We start from the raw sequence: 19,157 nt of genomic DNA, 5'->3' as shown, positions 1-19,157 counted from the left end.
GCTAAGACAAACCCTTATCCTAACTATGAGACTATTGGATAATCAAACCCTATATGTTTGGCTGAGACACACCCTTACCATAACTATGAGACTATTGGCTGAGACAAACCCTTACCCTAACTATGAGACTATTGGCTAAGACAAACCCTTACCCTAACTATGAGAATATTGGCTAACACAATCCTTGTCCATTTGGCTGAGACAAACCCTTACCCTAACTATTAGATTTTTGGCTGAGACAAACCCTTACCCTAACTATTAGATTTTTGGCTGAGACAAACCCTTACCCTAACTTTGAGAATTGGGCTGAGAGAAACCCTTACCCTAACTATGAGACTATTGGCTTAGACAAACCCTTACCCTAACAATGATACTATCAGCTAAGACAAACCCTAACCATTTGGCTGAGACAAACCCTTACCATAACTATGAGACTATTGGCTGAGACAAACCCCTACCCTAACGATGAGAATGTTGGCTGAGACAAACACTATCCCTTTGGCTAAGACAAACCCTTACCCTAACTATGAGACTATTGGCTAAGACAAACCCTATCAATTTTGCTGAGACAAACCCTTACCATAACTATGAGACTATTGGCTGAGACAAAACCTTGCACTAGCCATGAGACTATTGCATAAGACAAACCCTTACCCTAACTATGAGACTATTGGCTAATACAAAACCTTACCCTAAATATGAGAATATTGGCTAAGACAAACCCTTACCATAAAAATTTGACTATTGGCTGAGACAAACCCTTACCCTAAATATGAGACTATTGGCTAAGACGGACCCTTACCCTAACTATGAGACTATTGGCTAATAAAAACCCTTACCCTAACTTTGAGACTATTGGCTAAGACAAACCCTTACACTAGACATGAGACTATTGGCTGTGACAAACCCTTACCCTAACTATGAGACTATTGGCTGAGACTATGAGACTATTGCCTGAGACAAACCCTTACCCTAACTATGAGAATATTGGCTAACACAATTCCTGTCCATTTGGCTGAGACAAACCATTACCGTAACTATTAGATTTTTGGCTGAGACAAACCCTTACCCTAACTATGAGACTATTGGCTAAGACAAACCCTTATCCTAACTATGAGACTATTGGATAATCAAACCCTATATGTTTGGCTGAGACACACCCTTACCATAACTATGAGACTATTGGCTGAGACAAACCCTTACCCTAACTATGAGAATATTGGCTAAGACAAACCCTTACCCTAACTATGAGAATATTGGCTAACACAATCCTTGTCCATTTGGCTGAGACAAACCCTTACCCTAACTATTAGATTTTTGGCTGAGACAAACCCTTACCCTAACTTTGAGAATTGGGCTGAGAGAAACCCTTACCCTAACTATGAGACTATTGGCTAAGACAAACCCTTACCCTAACTATGAGACTATTGGCTTAGACAAACCCTTACCCTAACAATGATACTATCAGCTAAGACAAACCCTATCCATTTGGCTGAGACAAACCTTTACCCTAACCATGAGACTATTGGATAAGACAAACCCTATCCATTTGGCTGAGACAAACCTTTACCCTAACTATGAGACAATCATATGAGACAAACTCTTACACTAGCCACGAGACTATAGGCTAAGACACACCCTATCCATTTTGCTGAGACAAACCCTTACCATAACTATGAGACAATCATCTGAGACAAACTCTTACCCTAACTATGAGACTATTGGCTAAGACAAACCCTATCAATTTTGCTGAGACAAACCCTTACCATAACTATGAGACTATTGGCTGAGACAAAACCTTGCACTAGCCATGAGACTATTGGATAAGACAAACCCTATCAATTTTGCTGAGACAAACCCTTACCATAACTATGAGACAATCATCTGAGACAAACTCTTACACTAGACACGAGACTATAGGCTAAGACACACCCTATCCATTTGGCTGAGACAAACCCTTATCATAACTATGAGACTATTGGCTGAGACAAACCCCTACCCTAACGATGAGAATGTTGGCTAAGACAAACACTATCCCTTTGGCTGAGGCAAACCCTTACCCTAAACTATGAGACTATTGGCTGAGACAAACTCTTGCACTAGCCATGAGACTATTGGCTAAGACAAACCCTATCAATTTTGCTGAGACAAACCCTTACCATAACTATGAGAATATTGGCTAAGACAAACCCTTACCCTAACTATGAGAATATTGGCTGAGACAAACCCTTACCCTAACTATGAGACAATTGGCTAAGACCAACCCTTACCCTAATTATGAGAATATTGGCTAAGACAAACCCTTACCCTCACTATGAGAATATTGGCTAAGACAAACCCTTACCCTAACTATGAGACTATTGGCTAATACAAACCCTTACCCTAACTATGAGACAATTGGCTAAGACCAACCCTTACCCTAAATATGAGAATATTGGTTAAGACAAACCCTTACCCTAACTATGAGAATATTGGCTAAGACAAACCCTTATCCTAACTATTAGATTATTGGCTAAGACAAACCCTTACCCTAACAATAAGAATATTGGATAAGAAAAACCCTATCTGTTTGGCTGAGACAAACCCTGACCCTAACTATGAGACTATTGGCTGAGACAATCCCTTACACTAGCCCTATCTGTTTGGCTGAGACAAACCCTTACCCTAACTATGAGACTATTGGCTAAGACAAACCTTTACCCTAACTAGGAGACTATTGGCTGAGACAAACCCTATCTGTTTGGCTGAGACAAACCCTTCCACTAGCCATGAGACTATTGGCTAAGACAAACCCTTACCCTAACTATGAGAATATTGGCTAAGACAAACCCTTACCCTAATTATGAGAATATTGGCTAACACAATCCCTGTCCATTTGCCTGAGACAAACCCTTACCCTAACTATGAGAATATTGGCTAACACAATCCCTGTCCATTTGGCTGAGACAAACCATTACCGTAACTATTAGATTTTTGGCTGAGACAAACCCTTACCCTAACTATGAGACTATTGGCTAAGACAAACCCTTATCCTAACTATGAGACTATTGGATAATCAAACCCTATATGTTTGGCTGAGACAAACCCTTACCATAACTATGAGACTATTGGCTGAGACAAACTCTTGCACTAGCCATGAGACTATTGGCTAAGACAAACCCTATCAATTTTGCTGAGACAAACCCTTACCATAACTATGAGACTATTGGCTAAGAAAAACTCTTGCCCCAACTATGAGACTATTGGCTATGACAAACCCCTACCCTAACTATGAGAGTATTGGCTGAGACATACCCTTACCCTAACAATAAGAATATTTGATAAGACAAACCCTATCTGTTTGGCTGAGACAAACCCTGACCCTAACTATGAGACTATTGGCTGAGACAATCCCTTACACTAGCCCTATCTGTTTGGCTGAGACAAACCCTTACCCTAACTATGAGACTATTGGCTAAGACAAACCCTTACCCTAACTAGGAGACTATTGGCTGAGACAAACCCTTACCCTAACTATTAGATTTTTTTGGCTGAGACGAACCCTTACCCTAACTTTGAGAGTATTGGCTGAGACAAACCCTTACCCTAACAATAATACTATTGTCTAAGACAGGCCCTATCCATTTGGCTGAGACTAATAGCCCTTACCCTAACTAAGAGAAAATTGGCAGAGACAAACCTTATCCATTTGGCTGAGACAAACCCTTATCCTAACTATGAGACAGGTCTAAGAAAAACCCTTACCCTAACTGTGAGAATATTGGCTAAGACAAATCCTAACCATTTGGCTGATCATACAGTAGTTATTGTTGTTATTGGTTGGTCTAGGCTGGGTTATTGTAAAGTTACTATTTCTTTTGGAGGGTCTAGGTTGGTTTACTGTGAATTTACTGTTGCTCTTTGGGGGTCTAGCCTGGGTTACTGTAAAGTTACTGTTGCTCTTTGGGGGTCTAGGCTGGGTTACTGTAAAGTTACTGTTGCTCTTTGGGGGTCTAGGCTGGGTTACTGTAAAGTTAATGTTGCTCTTTGGGGGTCTAGGCTGGGTTACTGTAAAGTTCTGTTGCTCTTTGGGGGTCTAGGCTGGGTTACTGTAAAGTTACTGTTGCTCTTTGGGGGTCTAGGCTGGGTTACTGTAAAGTTACTGTTGCTCTTTGGGGGTCTAGGCTGGGTTACTGTAAAGTTACTGTTGCTCTTTGGGTTACTGTAATGCATGTTTCGGTTGGAATAACAGCATGTGATGAATGGATTGATTGTCTTACCTTCTACCTCCTCTTCATCACAGACGTGTTTGAGGAAGGAGGCGCCTCGGTCCAGCACGGCCTCGTCCTCCATCCTGTAATAGTAGAAGAGGAAGAAAGACTGTTCACACTTCTCTTCCAGAGACAACGTGGAGCCATAGCGCTTGGGCTCGTTCACCTGCAGTGTGTTGGGGCTGAGCCGGGTGGTGCTGGACCCACTCATTCTTAAATCATTAAACACTCATCTACAGTTCCTCTTCTGCCACCAGGCCCATCTACAGGTGGTCTTCTCTCTCCAGGATCCTGGCCAGCAAGGCAGCTAGCTACAGCAGGATCCAGGCTGATGAAGCTCCTGTTCTTCAAGGTATCCAGTGTAGGCAAGTTATGGTGTAAGCTAACTACCAGCAGATAGTATTTAGTGTCAGCTAGCTACCGGCAGATAATACACAGTGTAGTCTAGCTACGTTGTCAGATGGTATAAAGTGTAGGCTAGCTACCAGGTAAATAGTATCCAGTGTAGGCTAGCTACCAGGTAAATAGTATCCAGTGTAGGCTAGCTACCAACAGACGGTATCCAGTGTAAACTGGCTAGCGGCAGATAGTTAGCCATCAGGCAGATAGTGACACAGTGACGTAGCTAATCCAGGATAGGATAGAATGGGTAATCCAGGGTAGGAGAGCTACTAGGCAGGTACTCTAATATGGGTAATCCAGCTAGGGGGGCGGGACAAGGTTAGGTTTATAGTGACAGGGTTTGGGATATAGTGACAGGGTTAGGGTTATATTGACAGGGTTATAGTGACAGTGACAGGGATATAGTGACAGGGTTATAGAGACAGTGTTAGGGTTATAGTGACAGGGTTAGGGATATAGTGACAGTGTTAGGGATATAGTGACAGGGTTAGGGTTATAGTGACAGGGTTAGGGTTATAGTGACAGTGTTAAGGATATAGTGACAGGGTTAGGGTTATAGTGACAGGGTTAGGGACATAGTGACAGGGTTAGGGATATGTTGACAGGGTTAGGGTTATCGTGACAGGGTTAGGGTTATAGTGACAGGGTTAGGGTTATAGTGACAGGGTTAGGGTTATAGTGACAGGGTTAGGGTTATAGTGACAGGGTTAGGGGTTATAGTGACAGGGTTGGGGATATAGTGACAGGGTTAGGTTATAGTGACAGCATAAGGTTTATAGTGACAGGGTTAGGGTTATAGTGACAGGGTTAGGGTTATAGTGACAGGGTTAGGGGTTATAGTGACAGGGTTGGGGATATAGTGACAGGGTTAGGTTATAGTGACAGGGTTAGGGTTATAGTGACAGGGTTAGGGTTATAGTGACAGGGTTAGGGATAGAGTGACAGGGTTGTGTTATAGTGGCAGGGTTAGGGTTATAATGACTGGGTTAGGGTTATAGTGACAGGGTTAGGGTTATAGTGACAAGGTTAGGATATAGTGACAGGGTTAGGGTTATATTGACAGGGTTTGGGATATAGTGACAGGGTTATAGTGACAGGGTTAGGGTTATAGTGACAGGGTTAGGGTTATAGTGACAGGGTTAGGGTTATAGTGACAGGGTTAGGGATATAGTGACAGGGTTAGGGATATAGTGACAGGGTTAGGGATATAGTGACAGGGTTATAGTGACAGGGTTAGAGATATAGTGATAGGGTTATAGTGACAGGGTTAGGGATATAGTGACAGGGTTATAGTGACAGGGTTAGGGATATAGTGAAAGGGACAAGGACAGGGTTAGGGATATAGTGACAGGGTTAGGGTTATAGTGACAGGGTTAGGGATATAGTGACAGGGTTTTGGATATAGTGACAGGGTTAAGGTTATAGTGACAGGGTTAGGGATATAGTGACAGGGTTATAGTGACAGGGTTAGGGATATAGTGACAGGGTTAGGGGTTATAGTGACAGGGTTATAGTGACAGGGTTAGGGTTATAGTGACAGGGTTAGGGTTATAGTGACAGGGTTAGGGTGATAGTGACAGGGTTTGGGATATAGTGACAGGGTTATAGTGACAGGGTTAGGGTTATAGTGACAGGGTTAGGGTTATAGTGACAGTGTTAAGGATATAGTGACAGGGTTAGGGTTATAGTGACAGGGTTAGGGACATAGTGACAGGGTTAGGGATATGTTGACAGGGTTAGGGTTATCGTGACAGGTTTAGGGTTATAGTGACAGGGTTATGGTTATAGTGACAGGGTTAGGGTTAAAGTCACAGGGTTAGGGTTATAGTGACAGGGTTAGGGTTATAGTGACAGGGTTAGGGTTATAGTGACAGGGTTAAGGTTATAGTGACAGGGTTAGGGATATAGTGACAGGGTTATAGTGACAGGGTTAGGGATATAGTGACAGGGACAAGGACAGGGTTAGGGATATAGTGACAGGGTTAGGGTTATAGTGACAGGGTTAGGGATATAGTGACAGGGTTTTGGATATAGTGACAGGTTTAGGGTTATAGTGACAGGGTTATGGTTATAGTGACAGGGTTAGGGTTAAAGTGACAGGGTTAGGGTTATAGTGACAGGGTTAGGGTTATAGTGACAGGGTTTGGGATATAGTGACAGGGTTATAGTGACAGGGTTAGGGTTATAGTGACAGGGTTAGGGTTATAGTGACAGGGTTAAGGTTATAGTGACAGGGTTAGGGTTATAGTGAGAGGGTTAGGGTTATGGTGACATGGTTAGGGATATAGTGACAGGGTTGTAGTGACAGGGTTAGGGATATTGTGACAGGGTTATAGTGACAGGGTTAGGGTTATAGTGACAGGGTTAGGGTTATAGTGACAGGGTTAGGGTGATAGTGACAGGGTTTGGGATATAGTGACAGGATTATAGTGACAGGGTTAGGGATATAGTGACAGGGTTAGGGGTTATAGTGACAGGGTTATAGTGACAGGGTTAGGGTTATAGTGACAGGGTTAGGGTTATAGTGACAGGGTTAGGGTGATAGTGACAGGGTTTGGGATATAGTGACAGGGTTATAGTGACAGGGTTAGGGTTATAGTGACAGGGTTATAGTGACAGGGTTAGGGTTATAGTGACAGGGTTAAGGTTATAGTGACAGGGTTAGGGTTATAGTGACAGGGTTAGGGTTATGGTGACATGGTTAGGGATATAGTGACAGGGTTGTTGTGACAGGGTTAGGGATATTGTGACAGGGTTATAGTGACAGGGTTAGGGTTATAGTGACAGGGTTAGGGTTATAGTGACAGGGTTAGGGTGATAGTGACAGGGTTTGGGATATAGTGACAGGATTATAGTGACAGGGTTAGGGATATAGTGACAGGGTTAGGGGTTATAGTGACAGGGTTATAGTGACAGGGTTAGGGTTATAGTGACAGGGTTAGGGTTATAGTGACAGGGTTAGGGTGATAGTGACAGGGTTTGGGATATAGTGACAGGGTTATAGTGACAGGGTTAGGGTTATAGTGACAGGGTTATAGTGACAGGGTTAGGGTTATAGTGACAGGGTTAGGGTTATTGTGACAGGGTTAGGGATATAGTGACAGGGTTATAGTGACAGGGTTAGGGATATAGTGACAGGGACAAGGACAGGGGTAGGGATATAGTGAAAGGGTTAGGGTTATAGTGACAGGGTTAGGGATATAGTGACAGGGTTTTGGATATAGTGACAGGTTTAGGGTTATAGTGACGGGGTTATGGTTATAGTGACAGGGTTAGGGTTATAGTGACAGGGTTAGGGTTATAGTGACAGGGTTAGGGTTATGGTGACAGGGTTAGGGTTATAGTGACAGGGTTAGGGTTATTGTGACAGGGTTAGGGATATAGTGACAGGGTTATAGTGACAGGGTTAGGGAAATAGTGACAGGGTTAGGGTTATAGTGACAGGGTTAGGGTTATAGTGACAGGGTCAGGGTTAGAGTGAAAGAGTTATTGTTATAGTGACAAGGTTAGGGTTATAGTGACAGAGTTCGGGTTATAGTGACAGGGTTATAGTGACAGGGTTAGGGTTATAGTGACAGGGTTAAGGTTATAGTGACAGGGTTAGGGTTATAGTGACAGGGTTAGGGTTATGGTGACATGGTTAGGGATATAGTGACAGGGTTGTTGTGACAGGGTTAGGGATATTGTGACAGGGTTATAGTGACAGGGTTAGGGTTATAGTGACAGGGTTAGGGTTATAGTGACAGGGTTAGGGTGATAGTGACAGGGTTTGGGATATAGTGACAGGATTATAGTGACAGGGTTAGGGATATAGTGACAGGGTTAGGGGTTATAGTGACAGGGTTATAGTGACAGGGTTAGGGTTATAGTGACAGGGTTAGGGTTATAGTGACAGGGTTAGGGTGATAGTGACAGGGTTTGGGATATAGTGACAGGGTTATAGTGACAGGGTTAGGGTTATAGTGACAGGGTTATAGTGACAGGGTTAGGGTTATAGTGACAGGGTTAGGGTTATTGTGACAGGGTTAGGGATATAGTGACAGGGTTATAGTGACAGGGTTAGGGATATAGTGATAGGGACAAGGACAGGGGTAGGGATATAGTGAAAGGGTTAGGGTTATAGTGACAGGGTTAGGGATATAGTGACAGGGTTTTGGATATAGTGACAGGTTTAGGGTTATAGTGACGGGGTTATGGTTATAGTGACAGGGTTAGGGTTATAGTGACAGGGTTAGGGTTATAGTGACAGGGTTAGGGTTATGGTGACAGGGTTAGGGTTATAGTGACAGGGTTAGGGTTATTGTGACAGGGTTAGGGATATAGTGACAGGGTTATAGTGACAGGGTTAGGGAAATAGTGACAGGGTTAGGGTTATAGTGACAGGGTTAGGGTTATAGTGACAGGGTCAGGGTTAGAGTGAAAGAGTTATTGTTATAGTGACAAGGTTAGGGTTATAGTGACAGAGTTCGGGTTATAGTGACAGGGTTTGGGATATAGTGACAGGGTTAAGTTATAGTGACAGAGTTAACGTTATAGTGACAGGGTTAGGGGTTATAGTGACAGGGTTAGGGTTATAGTGACAGGGTTAGGGATATAGTGAAAGGGTTATAGTGACTGGGTTAGGGATATAGTGACAGGGTTAGGGTTATAGTGACAGGGTTAGGGTTATAGTGACAGAGTTATTGTTATAGTGACAAGGTTAGGGTTATAGTGACAGAGTTCGGGTTATAGTGACAGGGTTTGGGATATAGTGACAGGGTTAGGTTATAGTGACAGGGTTGGGGGTTATAGTGACAGGGTTAGGGTTATAGTGACAGGGTTAGGGTTATAGTGACAGGGTTAGGGATATAGTGACAGGTTTAGGGTTATAGTGACGGGGTTATGGTTATAGTGACAGGGTTAGGGTTATAGTGACAGGGTTAGGGTTATAGTGACAGGGTTAGGGTTATGGTGACAGGGTTAGGGTTATAGTGACAGGGTTAGGGTTATTGTGACAGGGTTAGGGATATAGTGACAGGGTTATAGTGACAGGGTTAGGGAAATAGTGACAGGGTTAGGGTTATAGTGACAGGGTTAGGGTTATAGTGACAGGGTCAGGGTTAGAGTGAAAGAGTTATTGTTATAGTGACAAGGTTAGGGTTATAGTGACAGAGTTCGGGTTATAGTGACAGGGTTATAGTGACAGGGTTAGGGTTATAGTGACAGGGTTAAGGTTATAGTGACAGGGTTAGGGTTATAGTGACAGGGTTAGGGTTATGGTGACATGGTTAGGGATATAGTGACAGGGTTGTTGTGACAGGGTTAGGGATATTGTGACAGGGTTATAGTGACAGGGTTAGGGTTATAGTGACAGGGTTAGGGTTATAGTGACAGGGTTAGGGTGATAGTGACAGGGTTTGGGATATAGTGACAGGATTATAGTGACAGGGTTAGGGATATAGTGACAGGGTTAGGGGTTATAGTGACAGGGTTATAGTGACAGGGTTAGGGTTATAGTGACAGGGTTAGGGTTATAGTGACAGGGTTAGGGTGATAGTGACAGGGTTTGGGATATAGTGACAGGGTTATAGTGACAGGGTTAGGGTTATAGTGACAGGGTTATAGTGACAGGGTTAGGGTTATAGTGACAGGGTTAGGGTTATTGTGACAGGGTTAGGGATATAGTGACAGGGTTATAGTGACAGGGTTAGGGATATAGTGATAGGGACAAGGACAGGGGTAGGGATATAGTGAAAGGGTTAGGGTTATAGTGACAGGGTTAGGGATATAGTGACAGGGTTTTGGATATAGTGACAGGTTTAGGGTTATAGTGACGGGGTTATGGTTATAGTGACAGGGTTAGGGTTATAGTGACAGGGTTAGGGTTATAGTGACAGGGTTAGGGTTATGGTGACAGGGTTAGGGTTATAGTGACAGGGTTAGGGTTATTGTGACAGGGTTAGGGATATAGTGACAGGGTTATAGTGACAGGGTTAGGGAAATAGTGACAGGGTTAGGGTTATAGTGACAGGGTTAGGGTTATAGTGACAGGGTCAGGGTTAGAGTGAAAGAGTTATTGTTATAGTGACAAGGTTAGGGTTATAGTGACAGAGTTCGGGTTATAGTGACAGGGTTTGGGATATAGTGACAGGGTTAAGTTATAGTGACAGAGTTAACGTTATAGTGACAGGGTTAGGGGTTATAGTGACAGGGTTAGGGTTATAGTGACAGGGTTAGGGATATAGTGAAAGGGTTATAGTGACTGGGTTAGGGATATAGTGACAGGGTTAGGGTTATAGTGACAGGGTTAGGGTTATAGTGACAGAGTTCGGGTTATAGTGACAGGGTTTGGGATATAGTGACAGGGTTAGGTTATAGTGACAGGGTTGGGGGTTATAGTGACAGGGTTAGGGTTATAGTGACAGGGTTAGGGTTATAGTGACAGGGTTAGGGATATAGTGACAGGGTTAGGTTATAGTGACAGGGTTAGGGTTATAGTGACTGGGTTAGGGTTATAGTGACAGGGTTAGGGTTATAGTGACAGGGTTAGGGTTATAGTGACAGGGTTAGGGATATAGTGACAGGGTTAGGGGTTATAGTGACAGGGATAGGGTTATAGTGACAGGGTTAGGTTTATAGTGACAGGGTTAGGGTTATAGTGACAGGGTTAGGGATATAGTGAAAGGGTTAGGGTTACAGTAACAGAGTTATAGTGACAGGGTTAGGGTTATAGTGACAGGGTTAGTGATATAATGACAGGGTTAGGGTTAAAATGACAGGGTTAGGGTCAGGGTTATTGTGACAGGGTTGTAGTGACAGGGTTATGGTTATAGTGACAGGGTTAGTGACATAGTGACAGGGTTAGGGTTATAGTGACAGGGTTATAGTGACAGGGTTTGGATTATAGTGACAGGCTTATAGTGACAGGGTTAGGGTTACAGTGACAGATTTAGGGATATAGTGACAGTGTTACGGTTATAGTGACAGGGTTAGGGTTATAGTGACAGGGTTAGGGTTATAGTGACAGGGTTAGGGATACAGTGACAGGGTTAGGGTTATAGTGACAGGGTTAGGGTTATAGTGACAGGGATAGGGTTATAGTGACAGGGTTAGGGATACAGTGACAGGGTTGGGGTTATAGTGACAGGGTTAGGGTTAGGGTTATAGTGACAGGGTTAGGCTATGGTGACAGGGTTAGGGTTATAGTGACAGGGTTAGGGATATAGTGACAGGGTTAGGGGTTATAGTGACAGGGTTAGGGTTATAGTGACAGGGTTAGGGTTATAGTGACAGGGGTTGGGTTATAGTGTCAGGGTTAGGGTTTATTGTGAGAGGTTTAGGGTTATAGTGACAGGGTTAGGGGTTATAGTGACAGGGTTTGGGATATAGTGAAAGGGTTAGGGTTATAGTGACAGGGTTAGGGGTTATAGTGACAGAGTTATTGTTATAGTGACAAGGTTAGGGTTATAGTGACAGGGTTAGGTTATAGTGACAGGGTTGGGGGTTATAGTGACAGGGTTAGGTTATAGTGATAGGGTTAGGGTTATAGTGACTGGGTTAGGGTTATAGTGACAGGGTTAGGGTTATAGTGACAGGGTTAGGGTTATAGTGACAGGGTTAGGGATATAGTGACAGGGTTAGGGGTTATAGTGACAGGGATAGGGTTATAGTGACAGGGTTAGGGTTATAGTGACAGGGTTAGGGATATAGTGAAAGGGTTAGGGTTACAGTGACAGAGTTATAGTGACAGGGTTAGGGTTATAGTGACAGGGTTAGGGATATAATGACAGGGTTAGGGTTATAGTGACAGGGTTAGGGTCAGGGTTATAGTGACAGGGTTAGGGTTATAGTGACAGGGTTAGGGATATAGTGAAAGGGTTAGGGTTACAGTGACAGAGTTATAGTGACAGGGTTAGGGTTATAGTGACAGGGTTAGGGATATAATGACAGGGTTAGGGTTATAGTGACAGGGTTAGGGTCAGGGTTTTTGTGACAGGGTTGTAGTGACAGGGTTATGGTTATAGTGACAGGGTTAGGGACATAGTGACAGGGTTAGGGTTATAGTGACAGGGTTATAGTGACAGGGTTAGGATTATAGTGACAGGCTTATAGTGACAGGGTTAGGGTTACAGTGACAGGGTTAGGGATATAGTGACAGTGTTATGGTTATAGTGACAGGGTTAGGGTTATAGTGACAGGGTTAGGGTTATAGTGACAGGGTTAGGGATACAGTGACAGGGTTAGGGTTATAGTGACAGGGTTAGGGTTATAGTGACAGGGTTAGGGTTATAGTGACAGGGTTAGGGATACAGTGACAGGGTTGGGGTTATAGTGACAGGGTTAGGGTTAGGGTTATAGTGACAGGGTTAGGCTATGGTGACAGGGTTAGGGTTATAGTGACAGGGTTAGGGATATAGTGACAGGGTTAGGGGTTATAGTGACAGGGTTAGGGTTATAGTGACAGGGTTAGGGTTATAGTGACAGGGGTTGGGTTATAGTGACAGGGTTGGGGATATAGTGAAAGGGTAAGGGTTATAGTGACAGGGTTAGGGGTTATAGTGACAGAGTTATTGTTATAGTGACAAGGTTAGGGTTATAGTGACAGGGTTAGGTTATAGTGACAGGGTTGGGGGTTATAGTGACAGGGTTAGGTTATAGTGACAGGGTTAGGGTTATAGTGACAGGGTTAGGGTTATAGTGACAGGGTTAGGGTTATAGTGACAGGGATAGGGTTATAGTGACAGGGTTAGGGTTATAGTGACAGAGTTATAGTGACAGGGTTAGGGTTATAGTGACAGGGTTAGGGATATAATGACAGGGTTAGGGTTATAGTGACAGGGTTAGGGTCAGGGTTATAGTGACAGGGTTAGGGTTATAGTGAAAGGGTTAGGGATATAGTGAAAGGGTTAGGGTTACAGTGACAGAGTTATAGTGACAGGGTTAGGGTTATAGTGACAGGGTTAGGGTCAGGGTTTTTGTGACAGGGTTGTAGTGACAGGGTTATGGTTATAGTGACAGGGTTAGGGACATAGTGACAGGGTTAGGGTTATAGTGACAGGGTTATAGTGACAGGGTTAGGATTATAGTGACAGGCTTATAGTGACAGGGTTAGGGTTACAGTGACAGGGTTAGGGATATAGTGACAGTGTTATGGTTATAGTGACAGGGTTAGGGTTATAGTGACAGGGTTAGGGTTATAGTGACAGGGTTAGGGATACAGTGACAGGGTTAGGGTTATAGTGACAGGGTTAGGGTTATAGTGACAGGGTTAGGGTTATAGTGACAGGGTTAGGGATACAGTGACAGGGTTGGGGTTATAGTGACAGGGTTAGGGTTAGGGTTATAGTGACAGGGTTAGGCTATGGTGACAGGGTTAGGGTTATAGTGACAGGGTTAGGGATATAGTGACAGGGTTAGGGGTTATAGTGACAGGGTTAGGGTTATAGTGACAGGGTTAGGGTTATAGTGACAGGGGTTGGGTTATAGTGACAGGGTTGGGGATATAGTGAAAGGGTAAGGGTTATAGTGACAGGGTTAGGGGTTATAGTGACAGAGTTATTGTTATAGTGACAAGGTTAGGGTTATAGTGACAGGGTTAGGTTATAGTGACAGGGTTGGGGGTTATAGTGACAGGGTTAGGGTTATAGTGACAGGGTTAGGGTTAGGGTTATAGTGACAGGGTTAGGGTTATAGTGACAGGGTTAGGGATATAGTGAAAGGGTTAGGGTTACAGTGACAGAGTTATAGTGACAGGGTTAGGGTTATAGTGACAGGGTTAGGGATATAGTGACAGGGTTAGGGATATAGTGAAAGGGTTAGGGTTACAGTGACAGAGTTATAGTGACAGGGTTAGGGTTATAGTGACAGGGTTAGGGATATAGTGACAGGGTTAGGGATATAGTGAAAGGGTTAGGGTTACAGTGACAGAGTTATAGTGACAGGGTTAGGGTTATAGTGACAGGGTTAGGGATATAATGACAGGGTTAGGGTTATAGTGACAGGGTTAGGGTCAGGGTATAGTGACAGGGTTAGGGTTATAGTGACAGGGTTAGGGATATAGTGAAAGGGTTAGGGTTACAGTGACAGAGTTATAGTGACAGGGTTAGGGTTATAGTGACAGGGTTAGGGATATAATGACAGGGTTAGGGTTATAGTGACAGGGTTAGGGTCAGGGTATAGTGACAGGGTTAGGGTTATAGTGACAGGGTTAGGGATATAGTGAAAGGGTTAGGGTTACAGTGACAGAGTTATAGTGACAGGGTTAGGGTTATAGTGACAGGGTTAGGGATATAATGACAGGGTTAGGGTTATAGTGACAGGGTTAGGGTCAGGGTTTTTGTGACAGGGTTGTAGTGACAGGGTTATGGTTATAGTGACAGGGTTAGGGACATAGTGACAGGGTTAGGGTTATAGTGACAGGGTTATAGTGACAGGGTTAGGATTATAGTGACAGGCTTATAGTGACAGGGTTAGGGTTACAGTGACAGGGTTAGGGATATAGTGACAGTGTTATGGTTATAGTGACAGGGTTAGGGTTATAGTGACAGGGTTAGGGTTATAGTGACAGGGTTAGGGATACAGTGACAGGGTTAGGGTTATAGTGACAGGGTTAGGGTTATAGTGACAGGGTTAGGGTTATAGTGACAGGGTTAGGGATACAGTGACAGGGTTGGGGTTATAGTGACAGGGTTAGGGTTTGGGTTATAGTGACAGGGTTAGGCTATGGTGACAGGGTTAGGGTTATAGTGACTGGGTTAGGGATATAGTGACAGGGTTAGGGGTTATAGTGACAGGGTTAGGGTTATAGTGACAGGGTTAGGGTTATAGTGACAGGGGTTGGGTTATAGTGACAGGGTTAGGGTTTATAGTGAGAGGTTTAGGATTATAGTGACAGGGTTAGGGGTTATAGTGACAGGGTTTGGGATATAGTGAAAGGGTAAGGGTTATAGTGACAGGGTTAGGGGTTATAGTGACAGTTATTGTTATAGTGACAAGGTTAGGGTTATAGTGACAGGGTTAGTTTATAGTGACAGGGTTGGGGGTTATAGTGACAGGGTTAGGGTTATAGTGACAGGGTTAGGGTTATAGTGACAGGGTTAGGGTTATAGTGACAGGGATAGGGTTATAGTGACAGGGATAGGGTTATAGTGACAGGGTTAGGGTTATAGTGAAAGGGTTAGGGTTAGGTTTATAGTGACAGGGTTAGGGTTATAGTGACAGGGTTAGGGATATAGTGAAAGGGTTAGGGTTACAGTGACAGAGTTATAGTGACAGGGTTAGGGTTATAGTGACAGGGTTAGGGATATAATGACAGGGTTAGGGTTATAGTGACAGGGTTAGGGTTCAGGGTTATTGTGACAGGGTTGTAGTGACAGGGTTATGGTTATAGTGACAGGGTTAGGGACATAGTGACAGGGTTAGGGTTATAGTGACAGGGTTATAGTGACAGGGTTAGGATTATAGTGACAGGCTTATAGTGACAGGGTTAGGGTTACAGTGACAGGGTTAGGGATATAGTGACAGTGTTATGGTTATAGTGACAGGGTTAGGGTTATAGTGACAGGGTTAGGGTTATAGTGACATGGTTAGGGATACAGTGACAGGGTTAGGGGTATAGTGACAGGGTTAGGGTTATAGTGACAGGGTTAGGGTTATAGTGACAGGGTTAGGGATACAGTGACAGGGTTAGGGTTATAGTGACAGGGTTAGGGTTAGGGTTATAGTGACAGGGTTAGGCTATGGTGACAGGGTTAGGGTTATAGTGACAGGGTTAGGGATATAGTGACAGGGTTAGGGTTATAGTGACAGGGGTTGGGTTATAGTGACAGGGTTAGGGTTTATAGTGACAGGTTTAGGGTTATAGTGACAGGGTTAGGGGTTATAGTGACAGGGTTGGAGTTATAGTGACAGGGTTAGGGATATAGTGACAGGGTTAGGGTTATAGTGACAGGGTTAGGGTTATAGTGACAGGGTTAGGGTTATAGTGACAGGGTTAGGGTTATAGTGACAGGGTTAGGGATATAGTGACAGGGTTAGGGTTATAGTGACAGGGGTTGGGTTATAGTGACAGGGTTAGGGTTTATAGTGACAGGTTTAGGGTTATAGTGACAGGGTTAGGGGTTATAGTGACAGGGTTAGGGTTATAGTGACAGGGGTTGGGTTATAGTGACAGGGTTAGGGTTTATAGTGACAGGTTTAGGGTTATAGTGACAGGGTTTGGGATATAGTGACAGGGTTAGGTCATAGTGACAGGGTTAGGGTAATAGTGACTGGGTTAGGGTCATAGTGACAGAGTTCGGGTTATAGTGACAGGGTTTGGGATATAGTGACAGGGATAGGTTATAGTGACAGAGTTATCGTTATAGTGACAGGGTTAGGGGTTATAGTGACAGGGTTAGGGTTATAGTGACAGGGTTAGGGATATAGTGAAAGGCTTATTGTGACTGAGGTAGGGATATAGTGACAGGGTTAGGGTTATAGTGACAGGGTTAGGGTTATAGTGACAGAGTTATTGTTATAGTGACAAGGTTAGGGTTATAGTGACAGAGTTCGGGTTATAGTGACAGGGTTTGGGATATAGTGACAGGGTTAGGTTATAGTGACAGGGTTAGGGTTATAGTGACAGGGTTAGGGTTATAGTGACAGGGTTAGGGATATAGTGACAGGGTTAGGTTATAGTGACAGGGTTAGGGTTATAGTGACAGGGTTATGGTTATAGTGACAGGGTTAGGGTTAAAGTGACAGGGTTAGGGTTATAGTGACAGGGTTAGGGTTATAGTGACAGGGTTTGGGATATAGTGACAGGGTTATAGTGACAGGGTTAGGGTTATAGTGACAGGGTTAGGGTTATAGTGACAGGGTTAAGGTTATAGTGACAGGGTTAGGGTTATAGTGACAGGGTTAGGGTTATGGTGACATGGTTAGGGATATAGTGACAGGGTTGTAGTGACAGGGTTAGGGATATTGTGACAGGGTTATAGTGACAGGGTTAGGGTTATAGTGACAGGGTTAGGGTTATAGTGACAGGGTTAGGGTGATAGTGACAGGGTTTGGGATATAGTGACAGGATTATAGTGACAGGGTTAGGGATATAGTGACAGGGTTAGGGGTTATAGTGACAGGGTTATAGTGACAGGGTTAGGGTTATAGTGACAGGGTTAGGGTTATAGTGACAGGGTTAGGGTGATAGTGACAGGGTTTGGGATATAGTGACAGGGTTATAGTGACAGGGTTAGGGTTATAGTGACAGGGTTATAGTGACAGGGTTAGGGTTATAGTGACAGGGTTAAGGTTATAGTGACAGGGTTAGGGTTATAGTGACAGGGTTAGGGTTATGGTGACATGGTTAGGGATATAGTGACAGGGTTGTTGTGACAGGGTTAGGGATATTGTGACAGGGTTATAGTGACAGGGTTAGGGTTATAGTGACAGGGTTAGGGTTATAGTGACAGGGTTAGGGTGATAGTGACAGGGTTTGGGATATAGTGACAGGATTATAGTGACAGGGTTAGGGATATAGTGACAGGGTTAGGGGTTATAGTGACAGGGTTATAGTGACAGGGTTAGGGTTATAGTGACAGGGTTAGGGTTATAGTGACAGGGTTAGGGTGATAGTGACAGGGTTTGGGATATAGTGACAGGGTTATAGTGACAGGGTTAGGGTTATAGTGACAGGGTTATAGTGACAGGGTTAGGGTTATAGTGACAGGGTTAGGGTTATTGTGACAGGGTTAGGGATATAGTGACAGGGTTATAGTGACAGGGTTAGGGATATAGTGACAGGGACAAGGACAGGGGTAGGGATATAGTGAAAGGGTTAGGGTTATAGTGACAGGGTTAGGGATATAGTGACAGGGTTTTGGATATAGTGACAGGTTTAGGGTTATAGTGACGGGGTTATGGTTATAGTGACAGGGTTAGGGTTATAGTGACAGGGTTAGGGTTATAGTGACAGGGTTAGGGTTATGGTGACAGGGTTAGGGTTATAGTGACAGGGTTAGGGTTATTGTGACAGGGTTAGGGATATAGTGACAGGGTTATAGTGACAGGGTTAGGGAAATAGTGACAGGGTTAGGGTTATAGTGACAGGGTTAGGGTTATAGTGACAGGGTCAGGGTTAGAGTGAAAGAGTTATTGTTATAGTGACAAGGTTAGGGTTATAGTGACAGAGTTCGGGTTATAGTGACAGGGTTATAGTGACAGGGTTAGGGTTATAGTGACAGGGTTAAGGTTATAGTGACAGGGTTAGGGTTATAGTGACAGGGTTAGGGTTATGGTGACATGGTTAGGGATATAGTGACAGGGTTGTTGTGACAGGGTTAGGGATATTGTGACAGGGTTATAGTGACAGGGTTAGGGTTATAGTGACAGGGTTAGGGTTATAGTGACAGGGTTAGGGTGATAGTGACAGGGTTTGGGATATAGTGACAGGATTATAGTGACAGGGTTAGGGATATAGTGACAGGGTTAGGGGTTATAGTGACAGGGTTATAGTGACAGGGTTAGGGTTATAGTGACAGGGTTAGG

At 43.9% G+C, this 19,157-nt stretch overlaps 1 protein-coding gene across 5 annotated transcripts in view; it reads right to left on the bottom strand.

The window, feature by feature from the left end:
* LOC139410542 (electrogenic sodium bicarbonate cotransporter 1-like) overlaps window positions 1–19,157 on the bottom strand; it is a 362,813-nt gene that overhangs the window by 280,858 nt on the left and 62,798 nt on the right. For 4 of the 5 annotated variants that reach the window (XM_071155807.1, XM_071155806.1, XM_071155810.1 and 1 more), the window contains exon 1: window positions 4,260–4,746. In XM_071155807.1, coding sequence (XP_071011908.1) covers window positions 4,260–4,461 — 202 coding nt within the window. In that variant the 5' untranslated portion in view covers window positions 4,462–4,746. Of the gene's footprint in view, window positions 1–4,259; window positions 4,747–19,157 lie in introns of those variants that run through there. The other variant, XM_071155809.1, reaches the window with a different exon arrangement.

The sequence above is a fragment of the Oncorhynchus clarkii genome, chromosome 6, assembly GCF_045791955.1.
Source record: "Oncorhynchus clarkii lewisi isolate Uvic-CL-2024 chromosome 6, UVic_Ocla_1.0, whole genome shotgun sequence".
Lineage (NCBI taxonomy): Eukaryota > Metazoa > Chordata > Actinopteri > Salmoniformes > Salmonidae > Oncorhynchus > Oncorhynchus clarkii.
This window is presented reverse-complemented; position numbering and strand designations above follow the sequence as displayed.